Source organism: Macrobrachium rosenbergii, chromosome 40 (assembly GCF_040412425.1).
Source record: "Macrobrachium rosenbergii isolate ZJJX-2024 chromosome 40, ASM4041242v1, whole genome shotgun sequence".
Classification (NCBI taxonomy): Eukaryota; Metazoa; Arthropoda; class Malacostraca; order Decapoda; family Palaemonidae; genus Macrobrachium; species Macrobrachium rosenbergii.
The window spans coordinates 1,219,683-1,246,115 of record NC_089780.1 but is presented as its reverse complement, the minus strand read 5'-3'; the positions used below and the strand labels follow the sequence as shown (position 1 = coordinate 1,246,115).

The 26,433-nt window shown below is 39.3% G+C and overlaps 1 protein-coding gene and 1 long non-coding RNA gene across 3 annotated transcripts; both read left to right on the top strand.

Annotated features, from left to right (window-relative positions):
• Positions 1 to 2,293: 2,293 nt before the first annotated feature.
• Positions 2,294 to 4,471, top strand: LOC136825993 (tigger transposable element-derived protein 1-like). Its single transcript, XM_067082852.1, has 2 exons — positions 2,294 to 2,627; positions 4,377 to 4,471. The coding sequence occupies exons 1-2, from the start codon at positions 2,294 to 2,296 to the stop codon at positions 4,469 to 4,471; spliced, it is 429 nt and encodes a 142-aa protein (XP_066938953.1).
• Positions 4,472 to 4,553: 82 nt separating this feature from the next.
• Positions 4,554 to 5,396, top strand: LOC136826029 (uncharacterized). Of its 2 annotated transcripts, XR_010849504.1 has the most exons (5): positions 4,554 to 4,670; positions 4,793 to 4,858; positions 4,983 to 5,074; positions 5,190 to 5,272; positions 5,367 to 5,396. It is a non-coding gene; the product is annotated as an uncharacterized lncRNA (long non-coding RNA). The 2 variants fall into 2 exon arrangements; XR_010849503.1 differs by lacking the exon at positions 4,554 to 4,670 and having other exon boundaries at positions 4,681 to 4,858.
• The last annotated feature ends 21,037 nt before the right edge of the window (positions 5,397 to 26,433 follow it).

The following is a 26,433-nucleotide window of genomic DNA, read 5'->3' as shown; positions in this document are numbered from 1 at the left end:
TGAATTTTAAGTGTAAATTCCATGTTAGTTTAGGAAATATGAGGTCTTCTTGTTAGCTGTAAGACACCTGGAAAGTGTTCAAGTCTTCCTGTAATATAGGGTGTCTGTTCCTTAACAGACTCTGCTACCTAACAGAAATCTGTAAAATACCCAAGTGCAGGGTATCAATAGGCTCTTTGTTCCTTAACAGACTTTGTTCCTTATCATAAATCTAGAACATATTCAAGTACAGACTTTAAAATAGGGTCTGCATTCCTTAACCAGAAATCTAGGAAATATTCAAGTGCAGGCTATGATATGGGGTCTGTTGCTTAACAGACTTTGTTACCTATCAGAAAGCTAGATCCTACAGCATCCGTTAAGCAGAGGTACTATTTCCTATCCTAAGTTGAATATTATAAGAGAAAAAAGAAGGAAAATGATGAAAAACACAAGATGAATTGAACACTCACCATCTTCTTCTTCTTGTTGAGGTCCTTCAGTGGAGGATTCTTGCAAATCTGCAAAAAGTAAGAGACAGAATGAGTTGGCTGTGCAGCATTGCAGAATTGACTTATCACTTGCAATTATCATTCTAAAAAACTCTTTTATTGTATTTACAGCAAAAAAACACAGCAGAGATCAGGATAATGTGTCACATATAGTGAAATCTTCATTCATTCCAGCTCTAATTTTCCTTTTTCTTTCACAGATTGATATATAGAGCAGAGAAGAAAGGAGGTCTGGCTCTTCATAATTAGAGCCTTTGCTGATATATAGAGCAGAGAAGAAAGGAGGTCTGGCTCTTCATAATTAGAGCCTTTGCTGTTGAATCATCAGACAGGTAAGTTGGTACCAATATTTATTCATTGAATAACAAGTAAAATAACCTTTCACTCAAAAAAGGCAAATTAACATTTGCTGGGTCAAATCAGCTCTTGATATTTCAAAGATAAGGAATTTTATCTGCACTATTCAGTGACTGTAATTTTGTGACGCTTTGCTAGGTAAAACAGCATCCTCTGCACATTCCAAGTCTGCTAAGATGAAAAAGAAAGCAAATTTGATCCAAGGTCATCGAGTCACACAAAGGCTTTTAATTCAATATTTCCTCTACAGTTACAGAGCAAAGGTCTTTAGTTTTAATACAATTAATACCCTTTTTTATAATTTTAATACTTTTTGCTCAACAGCATTTTGTACCAATAATTAGATTTTGAAATCCTAAACATTCTATTTTAGTTACTGATTAAGCAATGGGGTAAATGCTGTTGAGCAAAAAGTATTAAAATTATAAAAAAGGGTATTAATTGTATTAAAACTAAAGACCTTTGCTCTGTAAGTGCGTGCGTAAGTTCAACCAAGTGCGTAGTTGCGTAAGCTCAACTCTCACTGTTCAAGACGTGTTTGGCGACTTGAGAGGGGAAAGGGATGTAGCTCCCCCTTATTTTCATTTGAAATGCCACATTTCTCCCTTGTAAAAGGTATGCACATATCTTAGTTTATATTGTACATGTTGCCATAACACTTAATAGTGTTCTTGTGTATCTTCACCTTGATGTAACAGCAAATTGCCAAGAGTTTTTATGGTAATGTTACGTAAGTAGTGATATTCTTCCATAATTTTATGAATATATATCAATTCTTGACTCCAATTCCACCTCTTATGCATGAAAAGCCCGGCTAACTGTGTAATGTAACACTTAAGTTAGGCATGAGTACATCATAGCCTAGGCTAAGGACTGCATGCTGTTTGGCACAAGATGGCTGTCTTAATGAACTTTTTGTATTACAGGAACCAGTCCAGGGTATTCGTATTACGGGGAACCAGTACAGGCGGTCCCGACGGTTCCGGCTTACGACGTTCGAGTTTATGACGGTTTTTCAGATATATTCATTAAAAAATCCAGGCCGGCTTACGACGTTTGTTTCGAGTTTACGACGCAGCCTGTTTACGACGCTTTTCAATTACGTATATTTATAAAAAAATCCGTTTCTGGTTTAACAGTAATCATCAAAAATCAGTTTCTGGTTACAATTATTAAAATACATTGCAAGGTTATGACGTTTTTTCGGCGCTTTTTACGCCGCTTTGTAAGCGGAACTGGTTTCGTGAGCGTAGCTGCGCTCTGTATGTAACTGCATTGGTACTGTAGTTGACCGGACAACGACCTTCCTGGGTCGATCACGCAGGCGCGCGTAACAATACCAAACAACCCTTTCCTCACTCACGTGTTTGCCTCCGCAGAGTTAGGTACGTTGCCTCATTGTTGCTTTTCTTCAGCTGCAGTTTTTCGTGAATTGTGCCTTCACTATGGCTCCAAAACGGCAGAGTTCATCATCTGATGCTAGTGCATCCAAGAAGCCGAGGAAGAGCATCACCATGGAAGTCAAGTACGACGTAATCAAGCGTTCGGAGAAGGGTGAAAGTAACACTGAGATAGGCCGTGCCTTGGGCCTTAGCAGAACGACGGTTGTTACCATAGTGAAGGACAAGCAGCGTATTCTGAAACATGTGCAAGACGCTGCACCAATGAAGGCAACGGTGATTAACGTGAAGCAACGTAGCCAGAACGTAGTGGAGATGGAGAAGTTATTGTTGATCTGGCTGGAAGACCAGAACCAACGGCGTGTTCCAGTGAGCCTGAGTGTGATTCAAGAGAAGGCTAGGGAGCTGCATGCGGCAGTGGTGAAGAAAAATGGGGAAGGCAGTGCTAGTGAAGAATTTTCCGCCAGTAGGGGTTGGTTTAACCGCTTCAAGGCTCGTGCAAATTTGCACAATGTGAAGTTGCAAGGTGAAGCTGCTAGCGCTGATGACGTAGCAGCAGAAAGTTTCCCTAGTGGTTTGGCTGAGATAATTAGGGAAGGTGGTTACACTGCTGACCAGGTATTTAATGTAGATGAGACAGGGTTATTTTGGAAAAGAATGCCAAATCGTACATACATTTCCAAGGAGGAGAGGTCAGCACCAGGCCATAAAGCTGGTAAGGAGAGGCTGACTTTACTCTTTGGGGCAAATGCTAGTGGCGATTTGAAGCTTAAGCCCTTGCTAGTGTACTTGGCAGAAAATCCCAGGGCTTTTAAGGGCATTTTCAAGAGTCAACTCCCCGTCATTTGGAAGTCCAACAAGAAAGCTTGGGTTACTTTGATGGTCTTCGAGGACTGGTTCAATGACCACTTTGTGCCCGCAGTGGAAAGGTATTGTGCCTCGAAGGGTCTGCCTTTTAAGGTCCTGCTTGTCTTAGACAATGCCCTGGTCACCCGGCTAATCTTAGTAATATGAACCTAATGTGAAGGTGGTGTATCTACCACCAAATACTACATCCCTCATACAGCCGATGGACCAGGGAGTCATTGCTAACTTCAAGGCATACTACCTGAGGAGGACAATACGCTGCTTTACGGGCCGTTGAAGGTAACAAGGAGTTGACTCTGAAAGATTTTTGGAAGGGCTACAACATTGCAGATGCTGTGACGAACATCGGGCTTGGGACGAAGTAAAGGTGTCGACTCTGAATGGTGCGTGGAAGAAACTGTGTCCGCAGTTTGTGAATAGTTTTAAGGGGTTTGAGCAGGCAGAAGATGTTGAGGCTGTGACAAGGAAAATTGTTGGGCTAAGCAAGAGGCTGAAACTGGACTTGGAAGCTGAGGATGTCACTGAGCTGCTGGCATCCCACGGAGAGGAATTGTCATCGGAGGACCTCATTGAGCTGGAGAAGCAGATGATCGAGGAGGAGGAAGAGGCACCACAACCAAAGGTCAAGGAATTAACAATCAAGGGCTTGACAGAGGTTTTGCTCACCTGGAGAAATGTTTGGCAGCATTTGAGGGTGAGGACCCTAACATTGCCAGGTTTGAGAGGATTCGCAGAGGAATGCTGGATCTTACTACGTGCTACAGGGAGGCGCTGAAGGAGAAGCAGCTGAAGAAGAAAGTGCAGTCTAGGCTAGACTCTTTCTTCGTGAAGAAGTCTTCAGCACCACCTGCCACTCCTAGTCTAGGTAAGGATTTCTCAACTTTATTTTTATTAACTGCTGTAATATAAATTGTTATAACTTGTAATAATATTTATAAAAATGTTACTGCAATTTATATTTACATACTGTAGATACACAGCATAACCCAATAAATTTTATCATTTGTATCATTGCAGGAGTGACTCCTAATCCAGATTCCCAGAACCTCTACCTGGCTATGAATCAGAACCTGAGCCTGAACCTGTACCTGCAGTAACCTCCCAGCAGCTTTTCCAGCTCTATCAGGTAAGGAATTCCTAAGTGTTTAATTTTTATAATTTTCATGCATGAAATCATTTGTACATACAGTACTGTACATATGGTACAAATTTTATATTTACTATCGCATAACCTAATTTATTTCATTATGTGCCATTCCAGATCTCTTTGGTAGTGATGACAGTCCTGACTCCCTGAAGAATTCCAGGGTTTTGAAGTTACGGGACCTCCTGTCTCCTCTCAACTTCACCAGGTAAGGAATTCTTAATGTTTTTTTAATGTTTTATAAATTTTTATAAATGTTACAAAAAGTGTACTGCACTTCACCCACTGTACAGTACACTATTGCTTTAGTATTTGCTGTAACTTTACATAATCATTATCATTCCAGATCCACATGTTACAGCCTCCTCCCATTTAACTCAGCTGACCTTATCCCCTCTCCAGCCCCATCAGGTAAGGATTTCATGACTTTTTTTCTTTCAAATCACTTTATAAAACTGTATACAGTACAGTAGCTTATTGCATACATACCCCTGTGTGGTAATTTCTATCTTTTATCATTCCACAAATGACAGGTGTCCCCTGCTCAACTCCAAATTCACCTGCACCAGTAGCACCTGCACCCATTTCATGTCCACCAGGTAAGGAATTCTTCACTTTTAGAAATTTCTATTAGCCTACATTGTTTTAAATTGTGTTATTATACTTATACAGTACAGTACAGTACTGCTGTGTACAGTATCATTTCTATCTTTTTCATTGCAGACTCCCAAGCACCTGCAGATGCCACACCATAGCCCCCCTGTTCTCATCTACCATATGCCCATCCCAGTAAGCAAGCCAACCACTAGAATTTGGTAAGAACACTTTCTGTTTTATAAATTGTTATACATTTTATAAAATTAGTGTACTGTTTATGAAATCCACAGAAGTACTTTATTCTAATCTTTATCATGTACATTATCATTCCAGACTGACATGCACCTTTAACCTGACCTCTACTGGAACTGTACAAAACCTTCCTCATGTAGCCTACATCTTTCAAATCACTCAAGGTATTGAATTCTTCACTGTTTTTAATGTTATAAATGGTCATATGTACAGTACATTTGATAAATATAAAGTAATGTCTTCATTCTAATATTCCAGACTGCCCAGCACCTTTACTAGAGCTCCTCATCCTCGCCTCCATCTTCTAAAAATCACTGAAATTAGGGAAGGAATTCATATTTTTATTTTGTACTGTTGAACATAGGTTTGCGAAATACCTGAACTGATACAGAACAGTGTAACACATACAGTACAAACTCTGCAGTAATTTTATCCTTATCATTGCAGGCTCCCCACGCATACAATCTCCATCTCCCCACCTAGCCTGCAGTTGTAACAGCTTTGACAATCACTGAAATGAGGTAAAGGAATTCCTAACTCTTTATAATTTTTATATATTTATTATTCTACTGTAAAATACTGACTGTTCTGTATTTATACAGTACAGTACTGTACTTTGTTGCATGCAGGACTACTGTACAGTATTATATGTACACTAATACTAAATTTTTACATTCCAGAATCCCCTGAATCATGAGGAAGCAACATTTTTCCAGGGTTAAGAAGCATGATGGTTTCCAAAATAAAAGTAAGTTCACTTTTTTTTTATCTTTTATAAACTCTTTGGTATAAATTACAGTACAGTACAGTGTACTGTACACCTGTGTTACTGTATAACATGTTGTATTTTACTTTTGTGCAGTATATGTACAGTACTCTATACTTTACTGCATACAGGATTTTTACTGTACTTTGTAGTAAATTGTAAATTTTTACATTCCAGAACCACCAGTTTTGGATACACACCACATCAAAATGTAGGTAAAACATCAAGAAACAACATGCAGTATACCCAAAGGATTAAAAGTAAGCCTTTCATAACTTTTGTTTCAAATTTTTATACAATTTTCTGGCGTCGTATGCCGTCGTTCCGCTTTACGACGATTTTCGGTTTGACAGCGGCGCAAGAACGGAACCACCGTCGTAAACCAGGGACTGCCTGTATAGGGTATCTGTACAAGAACCAGTATAAGTACCTATGTAAGAACCAGTTGTAACAATTATGGAAGGAACATTAGGAATAAGTTGTTTTACACCATGTAACCTACTAAGAAGCATTAAACAACCTGCGGGAGTCGGCGTTTCCCTCAACCTAACTACAAAATGAAGATTCGTCCGTCTCGGCGTCAAGTACCAGTCAAGCTAAGAGTAGTCTGGGGTTTATTAACCTAGGCGGTGTGTTACACTTGTTTAGCCTATGCCCAGGATTGAGTCGTTATGTATAGGCTAGTCTGAGTTAATTGTCCTAAAATGAATGGTAGCCTCCGAATGTAAGCCAGGACAATTGACATGTAAAGCCACGAGTAGTAGAAGTAAGAATGACATATGGAGAAGAAAATATGACATATTCACTCTGGTGATATAAACGACCCTGAAGCCTTATGGGAAAAGGCCGAAATAAACGTGGACAGAGTAATGGGAGATTTCGTGCCAAATGACCTTCAAATAAATGCAATGAAAACGACATTTATTTTTACTGGCTCTCACTCATACATTCGGCGAATTGCAAAAGACATCATTATTAATTAAGGAAGCCTAGCAGTAGCGTAAAAAGCTTGGGAATTATTATTGCCGGTCATTTCACCTTCAAACTGCATATCGTTGAAAATCTGAAAAAATGGGATTTTTGCATTTTGTCTGGAGAAATAAAGAATTCCTAAATGAGTCAAGTAGAATTTTCGCTTGTTGCCAATGCCTTGGTAAACAGTCTGTTTTCGTACTGCTCAACTATACTGAGGAAGGGGGTTGGCTGCAATAAAACTTGCGTAGCTGATTTACAAAAGGCGCAAAACTTTGCTGCAAAGACAGTGGTGGGAACCCGAAAGAAACATGACCACACCACACCATTTATAAAGAAACTAAATTGGTTAAGAATTCACCAGCTGTTACAATATAGTGATCTATTATTTATCTCCAAGATCTTGAAGGGAAAATTGCTTGTATGGGGATTTCATATTTCATTTGTGAACTCTTTTCATCAAACAATAGGCTACAGTCCAATGACTTGTAAAGTCCCCGCTCAACGCGTTCTCTGTAGAGAACATCCTGTTTTCTGCGGTGCCTTTCCATCGACCTAACGTCGATCAGAATAAAATATGTTTATCATCATAATTATAAACTGTGTATATAATGCAGTCTTTCTAAACAATCATGTTTTATGTACAAGTAACGAGTTATTTATGTTATATATGTCGGATATTGTTCAATCGCTATGTTCTCTGTATGAACCTGTCCTGTTTTTTTAAAGAATCAGTTTGGCCTCAGGTCACCTGTAAAATCTTTGTACCAGCGTCTCAGGAGGGAGCACAGATTTGTCCTCATCCCGCTTTATAAGCGGCGAGTTTTCATCAATAAACTTTCCCACCAAAATCACTTTCATGTATCATAATAAAGTTTTCATTAACCTACCCATCTCTCACAGACTCATCATCAACATGGGAGTCACGGGCTGCTCTAGGAGCAAGAGCCCGTGCTGGCACAAACCAGCTAAATCTAAAACAACAACAACATCAATAAACCATTACGGGCTGCTCTAGGAGCAAGAGCCCATGCTGGCACAAGGCCAGCTAAATCTAAAACAACAACAACAACAATAAACTATTACGGGCTGCTCTAGGAGCAAGAGCCCGTCCTGGCACAAGGCCAGCTAAATCTGAAACAACAACAACAACAACTTGTCTTCCTGCTCATTATTTCGCAGCTCTCTCACAAACTTGCATAGGCCTACCCTCACAACTAGGACGAATATAGCAGCTAAGTCTTTGGCGGTTGGGGACAGCACTTTGGAACATTTGCCTCTAAATATCGGGAAATGGAATCCTCGCATTTCAGTTTTCAAAAGCGAAATAAAAAAGTACATTGAAGAGCTTTTTTAAAGTACGTAGTAAAACTGAGACATATTTCAAACCTTTTAAACAATTAAGGTTAAGACTTTGGCCTTTTATTTTTGTGAAGGAAATGTGATTTTAATATAGGCCTACCACGTGCACTTTACTATGTATGTATTTTTAATATGTATATAACTCTACTACTTCAACTGTAAATCATCTGTCCAGAGTAAATTTGTACGTGGTTTTAGAATAAGTTTCTATGAAAGGCGCCACCTGGTCTAATTGCTGCTCGATGGCTGTCTCTCTCCCCAGAGAACAGCGGTTTCAAATTAATTTTTTTCTTATGGTATCATTTGAAGAAGTTTTGTTTTCGTGTTTATTTTATGTAGGAAACTTAATACCCACTGTAAAATATAATGTGGGAAGACAGAACTGTTATTATTATTATTATTATTATTAATTTCTCTCTCTCTCCTGGGAACAACATTCATTAATTCGTGAAAGAATTTGGTCGATTTTGAAACTGTGGGAAGAAACTTCGAGAAGTTTTTCAGTGATTTATACAAACACACACACACACACACACACACACACACACACACACACATATATATATATATATATATATATATATATATATATATATATATATATATATATATTATATATATCAAGTTTCTTTGATATAATTCTAAGTCTCATTCAAAGGAACATGAGAGAGAGAAAGAGAGAGAGAGAGAGAGAGAGAGAGAGAGAGAGAGAGAGAGAGAGAGAGAGAGAGAGACGTCTGTCTGATAGATGAAAATTGTCCATTCTTCAGTTCCGTTATCGAGTTTCTTCTTTTAATCATTTAAAAAGTTATTTCTTAATCATTTCCTTCAGTAAAGAGATGGATAGATAGACAGAGATAACAGATAAAGAGAAAGAAAGAGAGCGAGTCTACTTGGGAGAGAATCAAAAGGTGAGAGCGTAATTGATAACGAAAACATAACTGCGCTGCTATGCTTGGTCAAGCAACTTGCAAGCACAGCTGTCGTCGGTGTTACTGCTGCGTCTCCCTCGTTAGTATACATACACACACACGCACACATACATACATATGCAGTCAGTGGCCGCCAGCACTATGGGAGTGACGTCATCACCTCCATTCAAGCCGAGGAACCAATCGTAGTCAACAGAAGAGAGTCATTCATTCAAGAAGGTTTCTTTTGCCTTTGCGACGCTATATAAATTCTTTGAGCGCTAAGCCAGTCATTCAGTTGTTATCGGTCTTCTATAATTTAAAAACTCAATTTTATGGAGATACTTGGCACATTTTAGTGGCAGTGTCAGTGGGGAGAGCAGTGGTCTTGGCTCGAGTCAAAATGGCGTCCCTGAACTCTAGAAGCCATTTTAATTTTTTTTTTTTTGTATATTGTCACTTTATAACTGCCTATAGTCACCATGACACTGTTCCTTTAATACTCTGAATATAGTGAAAGGCTCCACAGTCCAAGAAACAAACCTTGAGTCGAGAGAAGAGTGAATCCTTTCTCTGGTCAAGTCGTCCGCTGGGTTCCCGACTCCCGGGCTCCATCAAAAGAAAATCTCTATTGTTTTCATGAAGGAAGAAAGAAGAAGGGAAGAGGAGAGGAGGAATGAGGGAATGAATGAATACTCTCAGGAAGAGGTTTGAATCTATACGTGTGATCACAGAGGGTCATTGTGATTCAAGTTACTCTGCTTTCTTATGATAAATTGTTATACAAAATTACGCTGTTACCTTTTCTCTAAGATGTACTTTTGGTATTTTTGTCATTTTAATGGCTAGCCCCCGTTACGACAAGTTACGTGGTGGAAAGGGTTTTAAATTATTATCAAGATTATCAAGATATTTTGTTAGGGTTTACGTTAGGGGGCGAAAAAGAAATGAGTTTCGTTCAACAGTGAACGATAAGAAGTGGAAGTGGGTGGGCGTGCGAGAGAAACAGCTGATGGCTGTTGGTTGTCTCGATCGAGTGATATGACAACGATGATTTAAAATTTAAGAAAAAGGCCACTCGACTTTTCTCACTGAATTACGGGTTGTTGATATGCAAAATCGAATTATTTAACTTAAGACATCAGTAATGTCTTTGCTTTACTTAAACATGAAATGTGAATTTGAATTGGGTGTGACGATCTTTGAATTGCGGGAACAGGGCCGCGCATGCGCCGCTAGTACAGTCGAACTGGTACAGCACCGGAGTGCCAGAGGTCGTTATGCGTATTTTAGCAACACAAATTTTCGAACTACACTTTACTGACACAGAAAATGTACACTTTCTCTGCCATAACTGTTTTCAAACAACACTCTTAGCTAACTGTTCACGGCTAACACATGCAAGAAATCCTAATAAAGCACTTCTAATTCCTAATGATCAGTCTTTTGGCAAACCTTTGCACAGCTGCTATTCTTATACATGGGAAAGTTAGCGGGAAGTTATTCTCCATCGCTAACTTAAGAACTTTGTTAAAAAGCTCTATAGCCTCAGTTATAATTATGTGATATTCTAAGAAAGAGATTTGCTGCAAATCACTTTTTTTAAAACCACTATTCCCTATCTGTTCCTTACATATCCTTAATTTTACAAAAATTATAATAATAACCCTTACCTTGTTATCCGTGCCTCGGTCTAGTCTTATGCCTTTGTGAACAATGGAATTTATTTATTATGATTTTTATATCATTCCTCGGTTCGTTTCTGCTGTGAAAAGTTACACCTTTCACCACCTTGCTGGGCCCCTGGGTGCCAAAAACCACGTGTTGTCTTCCTGGTTGCCCATGGGGACGGACAAACACCTCGATCTCATCTGCACGGCGCTAATGCGATGTTAAATAGCGTGTCTGAGTTGAGCGGGAAAGTCGCAGTTATGATCATTGAATATTAACTAACTGAGCACCTGTGAGGTGGAACTCATTTTTCTAAATAGGTCATCAGTAATCTCTGTAAGTGTGTGAAATTTGAGCCTTGTTGGATAAGGCATTCTAATAATGAATAAATTGACACAGCTGAGCAACTTTCCCCTCAGATGATGGCTTTTAAATGATCAGTACATCACAAGGGTAACTTGTAAATAGTAGGCACTGAGAGGTTCTTTGTTAATATCAAGTATGGTACAGCAAGTAAGGTAGGATAAGTAACTGAATTTTGTACATGTACTCAATGCTCCCGAGTCACTGGTCTGGGGAGGCTAAGACCCATCTTATTGCCCCATGTCCTTAATGAGGGAGAGCAAATGAGAGATCCTTTTGCCTCCTCCGTGGAAGGAAGCAGTCCTTCACAAGCCCGGTGACGGGACTACTTCTCGGCAGAAGAAGCTACTTTCTTCTTCCTCTGCTGGTGAGCTCTGGAAGAAAGGGAAGCAGCAGCAGCAGACAACGAAGATGACAAAGATGACACTTTCCGATTCCTCCTCTGTGACTTCTTGGCAACCTCCTTCAACAGGGCATAATTCCTGATGGAGGGGGAGCAGATGAAACACCAGACTGTTGGGCTACCCGAAGATAGACCATTGCAATATATGAAGATGTCTTATCAGGATTTAAAGGTGATACTAAAGCTGAGGTTTTATGTGTCATTACCATAGTCAACATAGAAGCCCTCAAGAAGGAAGATGTTGTGACAGTCGATGCAGTCACTGTCACAGCAGTAGCAGTCAGTGGAAGTTTCACAGGGGGAAGGAAGGAACAAAAGGGATCAGCAGGCCAATGGAGACGTTGGGGGCATGTTACCACTAGATGAATCCTTGGGAGCCTTCTTCTTGTGCCTTCACCTCTGCGAATACTTCATCCCTGCACAGGAGACCAGACACGATACTCATCACACACTTTATCCTGGGTACAGTCATGGCCCCCTGCAACTGGAGCTGAGGCAAGGGGTCATCATCAAAAATGTCAAGAGCAATAGAGTTGCACTGGTTAAGGTTGGTCTCAGGAGACACACGCTGGGAACCAGCCTTTTGCTCAGATGGCTTAATAACATTTGGGCAGACATTTGAGCTTTTGTTTGAATGCTGACTAGCCTCTCGGCGCAGAGCTATAAGCTAACATTAACGGTAGGTAAGATTCATCTCAAATAATACTACAAATTTTGAAAGTAATTTGTAATTTTGCTAACATCCTGAAGATCTTTACATAAGGATATAAAAGCTAGCTGGAACAGCTACATAACTTTCAACAAAGGTAGTTAATTATAGATGGTAGGGGTGGGAGTCCCGCTCACCCAGTAGATAAGCATTCACTTTGCCTTTTGGCCCAGGTAGCAGAATGAGGGGTGGCATGAGGTGGGCCATTAATGTAAAGACCTTCAGGTTTGTATGTTAGAAAAAATACAAATAACTTTATTTGTAATATTATTTTGTTCCTACACAAATACAAACCTTCAGTCTTTACATGTGGACTAACTTCTTGGTGGGAGGATTCTGAGTAAATCTCTGAACTGACTGGTAGTTTGACTCACCTGGGCCTCTTTTCCTGGTCATGTAGAGCAGAGGAAGGAGTCCCATGCCTCTGACCTGTTGAGCTAATAGGATACTCAACTGTCAGATTTGTGGACCTTTCAAATTAATGAGTTCATGTTACTGATTAAATAAGGGCTTGGATGAACCCATAGTTTCAGAGACAATAAAGGCTAATAAAACCTACACGTTTTTGTTTTACTGTCAGCCCCTCTCTCCCTTGCTAGAGAAAGGGGGAGGTCTTGCATCTATTAATCGAACCTGCACCTCATGCCCGTCCAGCACATGATGGTTTGCCAACTGTCCCCCTGCCCTATGGGAGAGGAAGGGTATAAAAAGAGAAAAAGGAAGAGGCCAGTCACTCACACACACTTTTGCAACCATACACCTTAGGCAAGATGCTACCTGTCCCTTTAAGGGAGCTGGGTGAGCTACACAACTTGAGCAGCCACCAAAGGACCCAAGGAAAAAGTGTCCAAGGACCCATGGGCAATGTCCCAAAGGTAGAAGGAACTGAATGTGGCTTGTCGTGACCACACTCCTGCCCTTAGTACCTGTGGAACCAACAGGTTCTTCCTGAATGCAAGGGACAGACCAATGTCCCTATCCTTGTGGGATCTACTTAGAATGTACTCCCGTCTACTTCGTCAGACATAGAGTACATTCACTTGATGGTCCCACGAAGCCAGAAAGAAATCATGTTCTTGAACACTTCTTTCTTGGTGAGGCCAGTACTAACAAAGAGCCATCGGCACTCAGGTTTGAGATGTCCATTCTTCTTAAGATAGTACTGCAGTGCTCTAACTGGACACAGTAGTATCACATCAAGATCACTACCCACCAAGTCTTTTAGGGAGGGACTGAAAGCTTCTGGAGTCTTTTGCTATGAATTCCGGGACAAACTCAGATGTAACAGATACCCATCTCCGACGGCTACGTAGTTCATCAACTCTCGTGTCGATGTCAGGACAAGCTGGAACATAGTCTTGAGGACCCTGTCTGATGACTTCCAGAGGAGGTCAAGACTGTTTGAAGCTTCTCACCAGCATGTAGATCTCCCATGAAAGATCTGTGCCCTTCAAGAAGGACTTGCCGAGGCAGTTGAACATATGGGATGTTCAACTTACCTCTGTCCCAACAAGCTGAGACAGAGAAAAAGATTCTCTTGGCGAAGAGGGGTGAGGAAGTCTGCTACCTGCTGCAGAATAGCTCCTACCAGACAGTAGAGCTACCAGGTCTGGATACCACTCGGCATGTGGCGCTTGGGAGCCACCTAGGGTCATTCTGTGATTCGGGGTGACCATGACCTTTTTGATCACCTGATGAATCAGACAAAGCAGAGGAAAGGTGTAGGCCTCAAGATTGTCCCATGGGTGTCGGAAGGCGTCTTCTACAACTGCCCATGGTTCAGGAACGACAGAACAGAACACCTGCAGCTTCTGTTGTGTGTGAGTGCAAATCTTTGGGAGGTCCCAAAGATTGGATAATTTTCCACAATGTCTGGGTGTAGGGATCAGTCCCTACACCTGATCTCAGTCACTGAACTTGTCTGCCACTACATTCCAGTTCCCAGGAACATACTTGGCTGCCAGCTTATCAGGTGTGCTACTTGCCACTTGTGCATTTTGCACTGCAAGGACTGGGGATTGAGTGACATACTGGCTGGGTGTTCTACTGGTCTAACCTGGTGGTTCCTTACTGAGATAAATGTACAGAATCTTCGAAGATGTTATGATCGTAACGAGCAGCAATGTAACATGCGTACACAGAGACAGGTAAAACAGAGATAAAAGGTTCAGACATCTGTGTTTGTCGGCAGACAAACAGATGAGCGACATCAAGACACATGATTAACATACAGTGATGAAACATACATCAATGGAAAGGCCAGGAAATTCTACATATGGCCAATTGCATGAGATTCAAGACAGATTAATGAACTCAATGCAGTAGCATAATATATGTAAAATGGAGAGACGTTTGGTGTCTTCCAAACAGAAACACAATACAGTTTGGTACAGAAGATTCACTGGAACATTATGAGTACATGATTAGAATACTCATGGCACTGCAAGTAATGGTGATTGTACACAAATGGGTCAACAATGGTTAGGGAGAAACAGACGGAAATATTGTATGGTTGAAATCACGTTCTGCCAGAGAAAGAAAAGGTGATGAGGCAGGCCAGAAGGGGCTTTGTCTGTCCACTCCGATGGATGACGATTGAGTTAACACGAACACACACGTGTTTGGAAGAGACAACCGTCGGGCTCTTACAAATACTCTCCCCCAAGACGTGGATAGCGTCTGATTGTTTGGAAGAGACAGCATCGGGGTGGTAAAAAAAAAAAAATTGTCAGAATCGGTTAGCCTTGTAGCAGTTCCTGAGGCAACTGGTGCAATATTATTTAAAGGATAATAATGCCATAGAAGACATCAGAACCGAAGAACAAATAACTAAAATAAGGCCAGTTTTTCAAATTTGTTCTTGAAAACCTCAAAGGATCTGCCATCTTTAAATGAGGCTGCTTATACTGGTATTGACTTGATGGGTCCCATTTGAAATCGCTTTTTATTTCTAGAACTAATCAATATACAAGTTAGCCGACATAGAGTCCGCCTTTCTTATGATTATTAATAGTGAATATGACTGAATTATATTTTGGTTTCTTTTGGATATGGAAATAAATTAATGTTATCGATATACAACTATTGTTTTTGATACACTTCTCCTTTTATCTTGAATTATGTAATGAAACATCATAATGAATCATATCCTCAAGACAAATGTAGGCAAATATTAGATAAGTTTTATGTAGATAACTTGATAGTGACTAGAAATGACATAGGTGAATCACATGAGCTATATAATCTTTTTTGTTTTTCAAGAATGAAGGGTTGTGGATTCACTTTAAGATCATGGAAATCAAACTCAACTTAGTTAAGGGAGACCATGAAATCTGATGATAGGTTAGTAAAGCATGGGTGCAATTGAGGAGAAGGTATTAGGGTATAGGTATAATGTAAATAATGACACTAAGTATAGTTGATTGTGGTAGATGCAGAAGCTGACACCAGAAGGAAAGTTTATCACAAATATCCAAGGTTTTAATCCACTTAACTTTATTTTACCTGTCACTATTAAAGGTAGAACTTCTAATGCGCAAAGTTTGGAAGTTGGGAATAGAATGGGATCAGAAGGTGCCCAAAGAAATTGTAAAATGAAATGAAAACTATCAGTAAAGATTTTGAAATGTTATCTCAGTTATCATTTCCTAGACAAGCTAAGGTAAATGAACAGAATCTTATGGACTGCATATATTTTGTGATAGTTCACTGAAGCTTATGGTTTGTATGTTTTATGCATGTGATGAAGAAAAATAAAAGTATCTTTCTTATTTACAAAGCAAAGCTCGCCTCTTTTAAAAGGTAACGAGCAGTGTACTCATTTAGAATTAATGGAGTAGTCTTAGCTTTGAAGTGTTTACCAACCTAATGGAAACTTATAATAATATTCAATTTCAATTTGTAAATATTTGTGTTGGATGTCAAGAAAAGTAAATTGGATTATAACAAAGGAGCCTAAAGTGAAATCTAAATTTGTATGAAACAGGATATTGGAGGCAGAGTCTTGCTGGTGATTTCTCCAATGAATTTAACATCCCTATAGTGTTTTTCATTATTTGCATACTGACCAGAACCCATTGATTTTAATGACAAGAGGATTGTCATATGGAGTACTTCTGTCACAAAGAAAGTAAGTTGGTTAGAAGGATGGATGGATGGATGTATGATATTTAAAGCCCAGGCACTGGGGCCAACAAGGCCATTCAGTGCCGTAATGGAAAGAAAATAAATTGGTGCGCAGTTATGAATTCATGAAGGAAGTGATTAATAAATAAATGAAGTGATGTGACCACTAAATAAGGGTATGAAGTTTAATGAATGATGTGCTATATACATAAAAAAAAATTAATGTCATTAAAATTCTACGTGATGTAATAAATTATTAAATATTAAATATCGTTAAAAATTTTAATACACTTTTAAAAGAGATGATAGCAGAAATATCTGTTTATCTCCTAAAATATCAGACAGGATTTACCCTGAAAAATATCTCTCTCTTGGTTAAAATATCTGGGGCAGACCACCAGAATGTGCTCCACTGTTATGTCTCGTCACAGTAAGCACACTCTGGAGGGCTGTTTCCTTCAAAAATAAACTGATGGGTCAGGACGAGTGCTCAATCCTTAATCTCAAGTTAAAATAACCTCTGTTCGTCTGTCAAGCTGGAATGACGAAGACCATGGTAGTACATTATCCCTAATATTTCTATATTTCTTATTATTGGCAAGAAGGAGAAGTCCACTTTTCTTGCCATTTACTTAAAAAACATAAGATCTGAAGGACCTTTAGATCTGTATGAGGCAATTTTTCTAAAAGAGGTTTCTGATAAAATACTAGCAGCTTTCGCTTCATCTGGGTTATCTCGTTTCGCGAATCCCCACGTGAGAAGGGACCCAACAGAAAAAGAGAGACTGATTTACGCCGACAATATATAATGAAAAAGCCACCTGAACTTTTTGAATTAATGGATGAAAGTTATTAAATCTTTTTTAATAGCTTCTAAGGTGCTTCTAGAGTCTGAGTATATGACAAAATTAGAGTCACTACGGAAAACTAAATCTAGGCAGACACTACGGCTGTTAATTCGCAGTAAATATTGATGCAGAGTCAGGTAATTTAGCTGCACGCTTGTGTATCACCAAGGATAACAGCGCAAACTAACACCACTATCTGACTTAGATCCATCTGTATAAATTCTTTTGTAAAATTAGTATGGTAACATCGTGCTCTAAGAATTTTCCCAATCTCTTCTACAGTGCAGTCCTTTGTTAAACAAGCCACATATTGATGCCTGGGATAAGCCATGGAGGATTTGCTATGATATTCTACTTCCAGGACTTTCTGGGATGTAAGGTGATTATTCCTAACATCCTCATTCAGCTGAATTTGGAATGGTTTAGAAGCTCTTGTACCAGAAAACTTCGAGAGTCTGTTTCCTTAGTGCTTGAAAGGAGGGATTTTTGGGAGCACTTTTCATTCTAGCCATGGTATCGCAACCTAGCTCTTGCCTTTCTCTAGATCAAGGGGGTAAATGATCTGTGTCGACATAAATAAGCTTCAACAGGCGAAGTTCTGTGCTTCCCTGAGCATATTCTCAACCCCATGTTGTGTACAACATCCAGTCTTTTAGCTTGGTTTTACAGGCTGAGGAATAAATCTGACAGCCATGTCTAGCTTAGATCGACACAGAGAGTCATATAGCCTCAGAAGGATTTCTTATCAGCCCCAATAAATCCAGAGACAACCTTAAAATATTCATAGATTGTTTAACATCATTAAACTTTAGGGCATTTATGTGGCTAGCCCATGTTAATTATGGTCAATAGTCATCCCCAGAAATTTAACTTCACTCTCGTGAAGTGATGGACCCTTTAAACCAAGTGGAACTTTCCACGCCGCACCCAGAATCTTACTGCAACTGTTTTGGAAGAGGAGAATTTGAAACCATTCTCATCAGCCCACTTAGTAATAGCATTAATAGACCTTGCAAATGTTTACATAATGGACAAGCAATCATATCCTGTGCAGTATATTGCAAGGTCATCACAAAAAGCGCAGCATTTAACAGGGGCGCAGTGATTTTTCAATCACACTATTTATTGCCACTGAAAAAGTGTTACACTTAAACGCCTTGGGGAACTCCTTCCTCCTGCATAAAAGGTTGGGAGAAGGAGTTTCCACCTACCTTAAAAATTGTCTGATAAAAAGGAATATATAAACCTGACCATTCTTCCACATATGCCCATTCAGCAATTGTTTCATGATGCCACCCTCCAGGTAGTGTCATATGCTTTCTCCAAGTCAAAATATGCCAATGGTCTGACACTTTTGGCGAATCCTTGCTGGATTTGGTTGGTCAGCCTCAGCAAGGGATCAAGGGTGGAGCGGTTTTTTCTGAAACCAAATTGAAATGGCGATAGTAATCCCTTGGTCTCCAGGTGCCAAACCAGTCTAGTATTTATCATTTTCTCCATCAGCTTACATACACAGCTGGTAAGAGCTATTGGTCTATAGCTGGTGGCTTGGGAAGCATCTTTATTAGGCTTCTTTAACAGGACAATTATGGATATTTCCCAGTCCTTGGGTAAAATTCCAGCTTCCCATATTTTGTTTATAATCTTTCAGTAAATATTTTTGGCATCATCTGGGAGGTGTTTCACATTTCATATATGATTGTATCCCCTCACCTGGAGCAGTGGATTCACTTTGAGGAGAGTGCCTCACGGTTCTTAGGAAAATTTGTAGTTGTATGGTTCAGATTTTCCTGAATCAAACTTCAGACACATTTCAGAATTCCTAATTCTTTTGAAATTCTGAGAATAATTGTTAGGCTGGAAACTTTGAAAAGTGTTTTCCTAGCTCATTGGTGCAACTTCAGTGGGCTCTGTGATTAGAGTGTCATTTATTTTAATGAGGGCAATGGTGACGCTACAAATTTTCCACCTGCTTCCTTATTTTGCGCCACACCACTCTTAGTGGGTCTTATTTATTCCATTAATATAGTAAAGCCAACATTCTCTTGGCTTTCTTATAAAAAGCGCCGCTGCTTGCCAAAGCACGTTTGTAGATTAATTCTTAGGACTGAGTGGGAGCCAATTAGTTTTGTAACGTCTGTAGCATTTCCTAGTCACTTTTCTCAGAATACCACATGTCTTATTCCACCAGGAACTGCAGGTTCACGAGGTTTGCCTTTGTTTTTGGAATCGAGCTTCAGCACTCTTCAAAGTAGATTCAATAGCAATCATAGGCATCTAGATGAGAATGAAAGGACCTCAAACTCCTATCTAGATTGACACTCACTAAATTTATCCCAGTCTGCGTCCTCTACTCCACTTAGGTAAACTTCTGATGGAGCATTCAGAGCATATTTCAAATGGATCGCAGTGATCACTTCCATTTAAATCTTCATTAACAGACCAATTAAAATCAAGGTGGATACTAGTTGAAGAAATACTAAGGTCCAGTGCAGAGAAATGATTATCGTGAATGTTGTGGAATGTCACTGACCCATTATTATACAGGGTAACATCATTCCTGTCAATAAGGTCTTCGATTAATTTCCCTTTACTATCTAAAAACCGACTTCCCCAAAGGGGGTTGTGGGCATTAAAATCACCTAGCAGAAGTAAAGGAGCTGGAAGTTGGTCAATTAACGACTGAATATCTCCAATGTTAAAATCAAGGTCTGGTGGAAGGTATAAGGAGCAGATTGTTATCCTCTTTTCCAAAATGACTGAAACAGCGGCAGCTTGCAATGTTGTATTTAATTGTATTGTGGAGTGCTGTAGAGATTTATTAATAATACCAGCACCTCCATGGGCACGATCACCAATTGGGGGATATGATTTAAATATGTTGGAATAATTTAGTCCAGGATTATGTCGAGTTGCCTAACATTGTTTCCGTAGGCATATAATCCCTGGATTAAACTCATGCATTAAACTTTAAGGTCTTCTGTAATGGCTCTGAGACCTTTACAGTTCCACTGAAGAATATCGAGCAAGAATGCTAAGGTGTTAATGTGCTACTTCCCACCTTGGAGGGGAAGTACTGTCTCCTAGGGTGGAGTGGGAAATTTTCCTTATAAGAGATTGTTTTCTTAATTCCTTTTCATCTGAATTTGGTGTTCAGGGTCTTGGTTGATCTTTCATATTTTTTGTATTATGAACCTGATGTTCAGAATTATTGTTGTGGTTCTGTGCACCACTAATCCTATTTGTCTAGGCGGCAAGAGACTGAATTGAACTCAGATGTTTTTGTTCTGAAACTACTTTTGGAACCAATTTTCTAGGAGGAGAGATGTCTCTCTGAAAAACACTGAACCCATTTTGAAGTTTTTATTATAAAATTATCATTATTTGGGGAACTATTTTTGTGCGTTTCTTGGTAGTTGCAAACTGTAGTTTTATTATTATTTTTGTTTGGCTGTGGCGATTGATGGCTCCTGAACTAGCTCTATCTAATTGGGATTGTTCCTAGCTTATTTGGTTTGAAGTATTTTCAGAATATTTTCCTGAATTCATTGGCTGATTTTGGCACCCTTATTTTTGGAGATGAATCGACAGCTGGATGTGGTGGAAGATAAATTTTCTGTGCTTTTTGGAAGTACAATTTTTGCTATTGACTTCAAAGCACTTGCCGACAAAAGTTTCTCACCAGTTTGGAGATTTTCATTATTATTTATGGTCGAGAAATACCAAGTTGTGATATCTTCCATCAGACACAGTTATTGGTGGCCTTACGAATGTTGGAAGTTTTCATAAGTTTTATTATGAGCAGAAGTATACGTAGTGTTGGCACTTTGTTTGCCCCCATTACTCAGCTTTGCTTCACTAATGCTAATATGTCTACGCTATCTGCCACTGCCAAATTTCTTGTTCAAATTTTATATCTGGGACAAGCCCTAGAATTTGGAGTGTGATCACCCTTCATAGAAAACAGTATTGGGCTGCTTTGCAATCATCAAAATTAAGAGCACACAGGACATCTTTTATTGTTATCGCAAGACTTTTGAATGTGGCCATATTCAAAGCATTTGCGACACTGTTTAGGATTTCTTTTATATTTTAACCTGCATCCTCTCATGGCCAACAATGATGGTATCAGGTAGGTAATTGGAGAAGGTTAAAAGGATAGCTGCATCCCCACCCAGTTTTACATGAGATACACAAGGAGGGCATCGATGGAGAATCTCTTCCTTTAAAAACATGCAAATCTTTTTGAGCCAACTACTCCCTTTTCAGTGTATTAAAATTCAGGAGATGAAATAGATTCAATATTTCCACTTTCAGGAGGTTTAAAGTTGAAGGCTAACAGAACTGCTTTGAGTCTCATTTCCAGTTTTTTATTGTAGCTGTTCTTTTCCATACTGTTTCCAATCAATGGGAATGGAACCAACCTTGCTCTCAATGCAGTCAGCAGCTTATCAAATTTTTCCTCTCCTCCTTGTAGATAGCAACATGCCATAAAGGGGGAGGAAGAGCTCTGGCACATGGGACTGTCCATGTTCTTCAGCCTTGGAACAAAAGCTAAATATCACATTCAAGCCACTGAAAATACTTTCGTGCTGACAACTGAGTCATTTAGAATGTGGCCATGGAGTCTTGTTGTGCCTCACTAGCTTCCAAGGGAGAGGAAAATTTGGATGTGCCACAAAAATGACTGCTTATCTTTTCAGAATTAATTTAATTCTTTCCACTTGCCGAATTATCAATTACACTGTATAAACATTCGTAATCTAATGATAAGTTTACAATAGTGCAATAAAGGACCCTATTATTTGAATCAAATCCACCAGATTTATTAACACCCTGGTGTCTCAGTGTTTGTTCTGTCCAACAGCCAAGCTCAGATCCATGTTCATGCTGTGGTCGCTGTCAGTGCCGTTAAGTCATCGATCCAGGGAGGGAGAACTAAAAGCCAAATCCATAAGTTTAAACCAGTCCACATGCAAAGGTCCAAAAAGTAATACTCCAACACCCAAGAGCCCCCGCGCACACCCCGCCGACAGCATATCAAAGGACAACTGGGCAGCTCTCTACTGCTCAGCTTCCCCACCCCAACACACTCCCAAAGCCCACGAAGAATTCCCCAAGATGCCACATGCACACATCAGACCACCACACACAAACTGGTTCATCCACCCACCTGAAACTGCTTGGTCATATCAAGAAAGTATCGTAGATCAGGTATTCATTCTCCACCAATGGCACAAGTGAGAGTTGACTCCAACAGTCCACACCCCATACCTTCTACCCTTTCAGGATAGCACCAGTACGCTTGCAGTGGCCCAGGTATAAGCTGGTCTGCCTGCTGGGAGTTCTGCTCACTCAATGGGGGACTGACTCCCACCCAACTGTACCATGGGCTTCCGGACAGCCAGGTCCCACCTCCAAAAACCAGCCCCTGGATTCGATGGGCTGATCCCCAGAGATGGTTCCGCTTCAAGATAGCAGTGGAAAAATCATCACCATCTCTTAGGTCCAACTATTCGGTGGCACTCAACCACCACAACTCCCACAATTAGCTTCTCGAATGCGAACCCCTTCCAAAACGATCCCTCTCAGACCACCCAAGCAGTAAAAATTTGCGAATGGAAATGTCTACGCCATTAAACCAAAAACTATGTAGGATGATTCGTCAGACCCGGGCCTAAAGGCCAGTAGTCCCTAGCCCTCACCAAGGCGCCCCACTTGAGGGGTTTTGGTTAGAAGGACCTGATTGGCTGTCTAATAATTTTATAATTGGCCTAAATATCCGCATACATTTCCTGAATATAAGCTAAAAATAAAATGTAAATTATGTTAATACTAAATAGAGTAAACACTGGGCATTTTTTAATATAAATAAATTTTCTAGTTATGATAAATTGTTAAAATGTACTAGTTTGTTTAAACTTGAAATGTAAAGTGTTAAATAGAATACTTACAGCAGGAAATTTGGTAACACTGATAAAGACATTCCAATATTAGTGTCAAACTTAAGTTTATTTCTTGATGATAATGGATCCTGCGATCAAGAGGAAGAATGGCTAAATGTTTGTATTTTGATTATATAATGATACAACCCTGTAAGTTATTAATTTCAAAGGGCATCAGCTTACTTTATATGTTAATTATTATCATGCCAAGGTTCAACATATGGAGACGGGAACTACTTCAAATTATCTTAGGGAACATGAATACTGGATACCTAAAGGTTTAGTAACTGTCAAATCAATAATAAGTAAATGCACAGTGTGCAAGAAATATAATGCATTGGCTTACAAATATCCTAGAATGGTAGACATGCCTAAACACCCTATGAATTTGGTAAAACCCTTTATGCATGTTGGAATTGGATTACACAGGCATTTCGTGGGTGAAGGATGAAGTAACGGGAATAATGTCAAAATGTTTGTTTTAATATTTAATTGCCTTAATATAAGAGCAGTATTTTGAACTATTACCTGATATGTCAACCCGTAATTTTCTGTTGGCTTTTTCAAAGGTTCTGCAATATGCATGTTGTTCCAACATGTATATAGTGATAATGCTAAAACCTTTCGTAAAAGGTGGTTGCATATTGGAATCCTCTTTAAAATCTAAAAATTTCAAGAGGAAATGGGAAAGTGGAACATCAAACATATCAGAATCCCTATTCTGCCTGGGAAAGGCTGATTAGAATTGTAAAAACTGCCGTATAAAGCCATTGGAAGATCTAGGCTTTCTTTATTTTGATTTGTTAACCATCTATTCAATATTAAATTAGCAATAAATTTAGACCTCATTTTATAGATTCAGTACCGCCAGCCTTGAATTTATTTACCCAACTATTTAAATACTTCATGGAAATTCCTCCTAGTCTTGAGAAGGAAGAAGAGGAACTCTGAGTAGAGAGCAAGATCCTGGTGCTTTGGAAAATACCCAGTATTGCAGGGAAGAAATATTGAATAATTTCAAACTTGTGGTACGAAATATCTATTAAGCCTGAGGGAGCATTCTAGCAATATTCATCGTAGTAGGGAAGATAGAATCAGGTGTTGTTTTGATAAAAGCTTTTTAACAAACCTAGACCCTTCTGGATGTTAGGGGAAGGTTTGGAACTTGTAATGGGCTGTGGCAATAAAAAGAAGAACAGTCAAGCTAAGCAAGAAGTGGTGCACCTGAATACCACTCAATGTCTAGTCACTTTCCTAGGAAATATCAACAAGGCAGTCAAGTGTTCAGGGCTATTGATACAGTGGTGACTGATAATCCTCCTGATAGTGGCCCAATCTAATGTAATAAATAATAATGGTAGTAATGGGCCTGCTGCCCCTGGAACAGAAAGGTCTGTCAGACCAAAAAGAAAGGCCACAGAACGATTTCAGCAAATGATGAGGGATCATATTGCCCATTTGTAGTGTATAAAGGTTTGTTCATATGTAAATATTAATAGTTCATTAGCAATTAGGATTAGTAAATGATGAGGTTTGTTAACCCTTCAGTACTGCGTGATGCATAATCGCTAGATGGTGCATCCCGCATTTTCCCAACTCAACCCTAGAATCCATACAACCATGAAAGAAAAGGGTTTTAATAGCACTATTATGCTTTGTATATTAAATAAAAATGAACGTAATTCAAAATATACACATGATCTATATATATGTACACACGCATGTACACACACACACACACACACACATATATATAAAGAGATAAGAAGAGAGTATATATATATATATATATATATATATATATATATATATATATATATATATATATATATATATATACACGTGTATACATATAGCCTACATATATAACACATAAGTATGGAAAGTAGCAGTTAGTTATAACAAACGGCATATAAAAATGGGTCAGTAAATAGAAGTCAAGATTTTTTCACATATATATTTACACTTTTGTTGTAGCACTTATCAAATCTGTGCATTCAAGGTGACTTTGGAGTTTCAAGGTTTTGCAGACTCCATCAGCCCTGGGAGCTTGCAACAGAATCATTACAAATAGAAAACATTAGAGCTTCCCCTTCCCAGGTGGCCACCTTCCATCCCTTCATATTTGCCACCAGATCCTATTCGGTTACTGCTGCTTTTTCTTGCCCTTGTCCCTTTGTTGGTGGTTGACCCCTGGTTGGGTCATCATCTGGATTATCTTGTTGGTGCTATTTGCTATAGTGTTCCATCGAACAGAGGCCAGGTGATCCTGGACATGCGACAGTGATACCTTGTATCTTTTCTTTTGGATAATAAATGACACCTTTTTGTCCTTTCTCGTTTTTCACAAATTGATGAGTATCACTCGACACTACCATGGTTGGTCCTTTTTCAATTGATATGATTCATAAAGTGCTGCAACACTCATACTATATTCACATAAATTTCCTGCTGAACATCCAAAAGAAATTTCATAAAATCCCTCATTAGTTCCCTTGCAGCTACAAAAGCAATGCGTCCATTCAGTGCCATTCTAAACATGAAATGGAGACCGATCTTTGAACCATGCCATGCTTTTCCTAAGTTGTGGTCATAGGGGCTTCAAGAAGCTGGTCAGCAATATCAACACTGCCCATCTTTTCATTATATTTCTAATGTGGAGAGGTTTATTCACAAATACAGTCCTGTTCCCAAAATAGGTTTTTGTTCTCTCCACCATTCCACCTTCATACTTCGTTGAAATCACTGCAACCTCTTTTTTATCTTGCCACTTTACCAACACCACATTTCCTTTCTCCTTGGTAAACACAGACTGATGTCTTTCCAGCCTCTCATTCATGATGCTCTTGAGGACCTCTACCACTTACAACACCTGTAAGTAAAGCATCTCTTGTTTCCAAGTACTCACACAACCTCAAACTCATATACCAGTTATCAGTCACCACACGGCGTCCTTTATCTAATAAATCATCCATAAAGTATACAACAATCCTTTCAGAAACGGTCAGATTTCTGTAATTTTCCACTTGAAATATATCTTTTCCATAGTAAGGGGAAAAATTCCAAGAATAACCACTCCACTGGGAATCAGAAGGGCTTAAAACAAATGCTTTCACTCCAAATCTTGAACGTTTTGTTTTTATAAATTGCCTAAATCCAAGACGACCTTTCCAAAGAATTAAAGCTTCATCAACAGCGAGGTGCTCAGAGGCCTCATCAAAGCATGATGACTTGCTCACGTAGCAAGTCC

Bases quoted from the DNA above. Each gene is read 5' to 3' on its own strand.
- LOC136825993 (XM_067082852.1), top strand. From the start codon at position 2,294: ATGGCTCCAAAACGGCAGAGTTCATCATCTGATGCTAGTGCATCCAAG. The intron at 2,628-4,376 runs GTGTGATTCAAG...GTGCCATTCCAG, and splicing joins GCGTGTTCCAGTGAGCCTGA to ATCTCTTTGGTAGTGATGAC.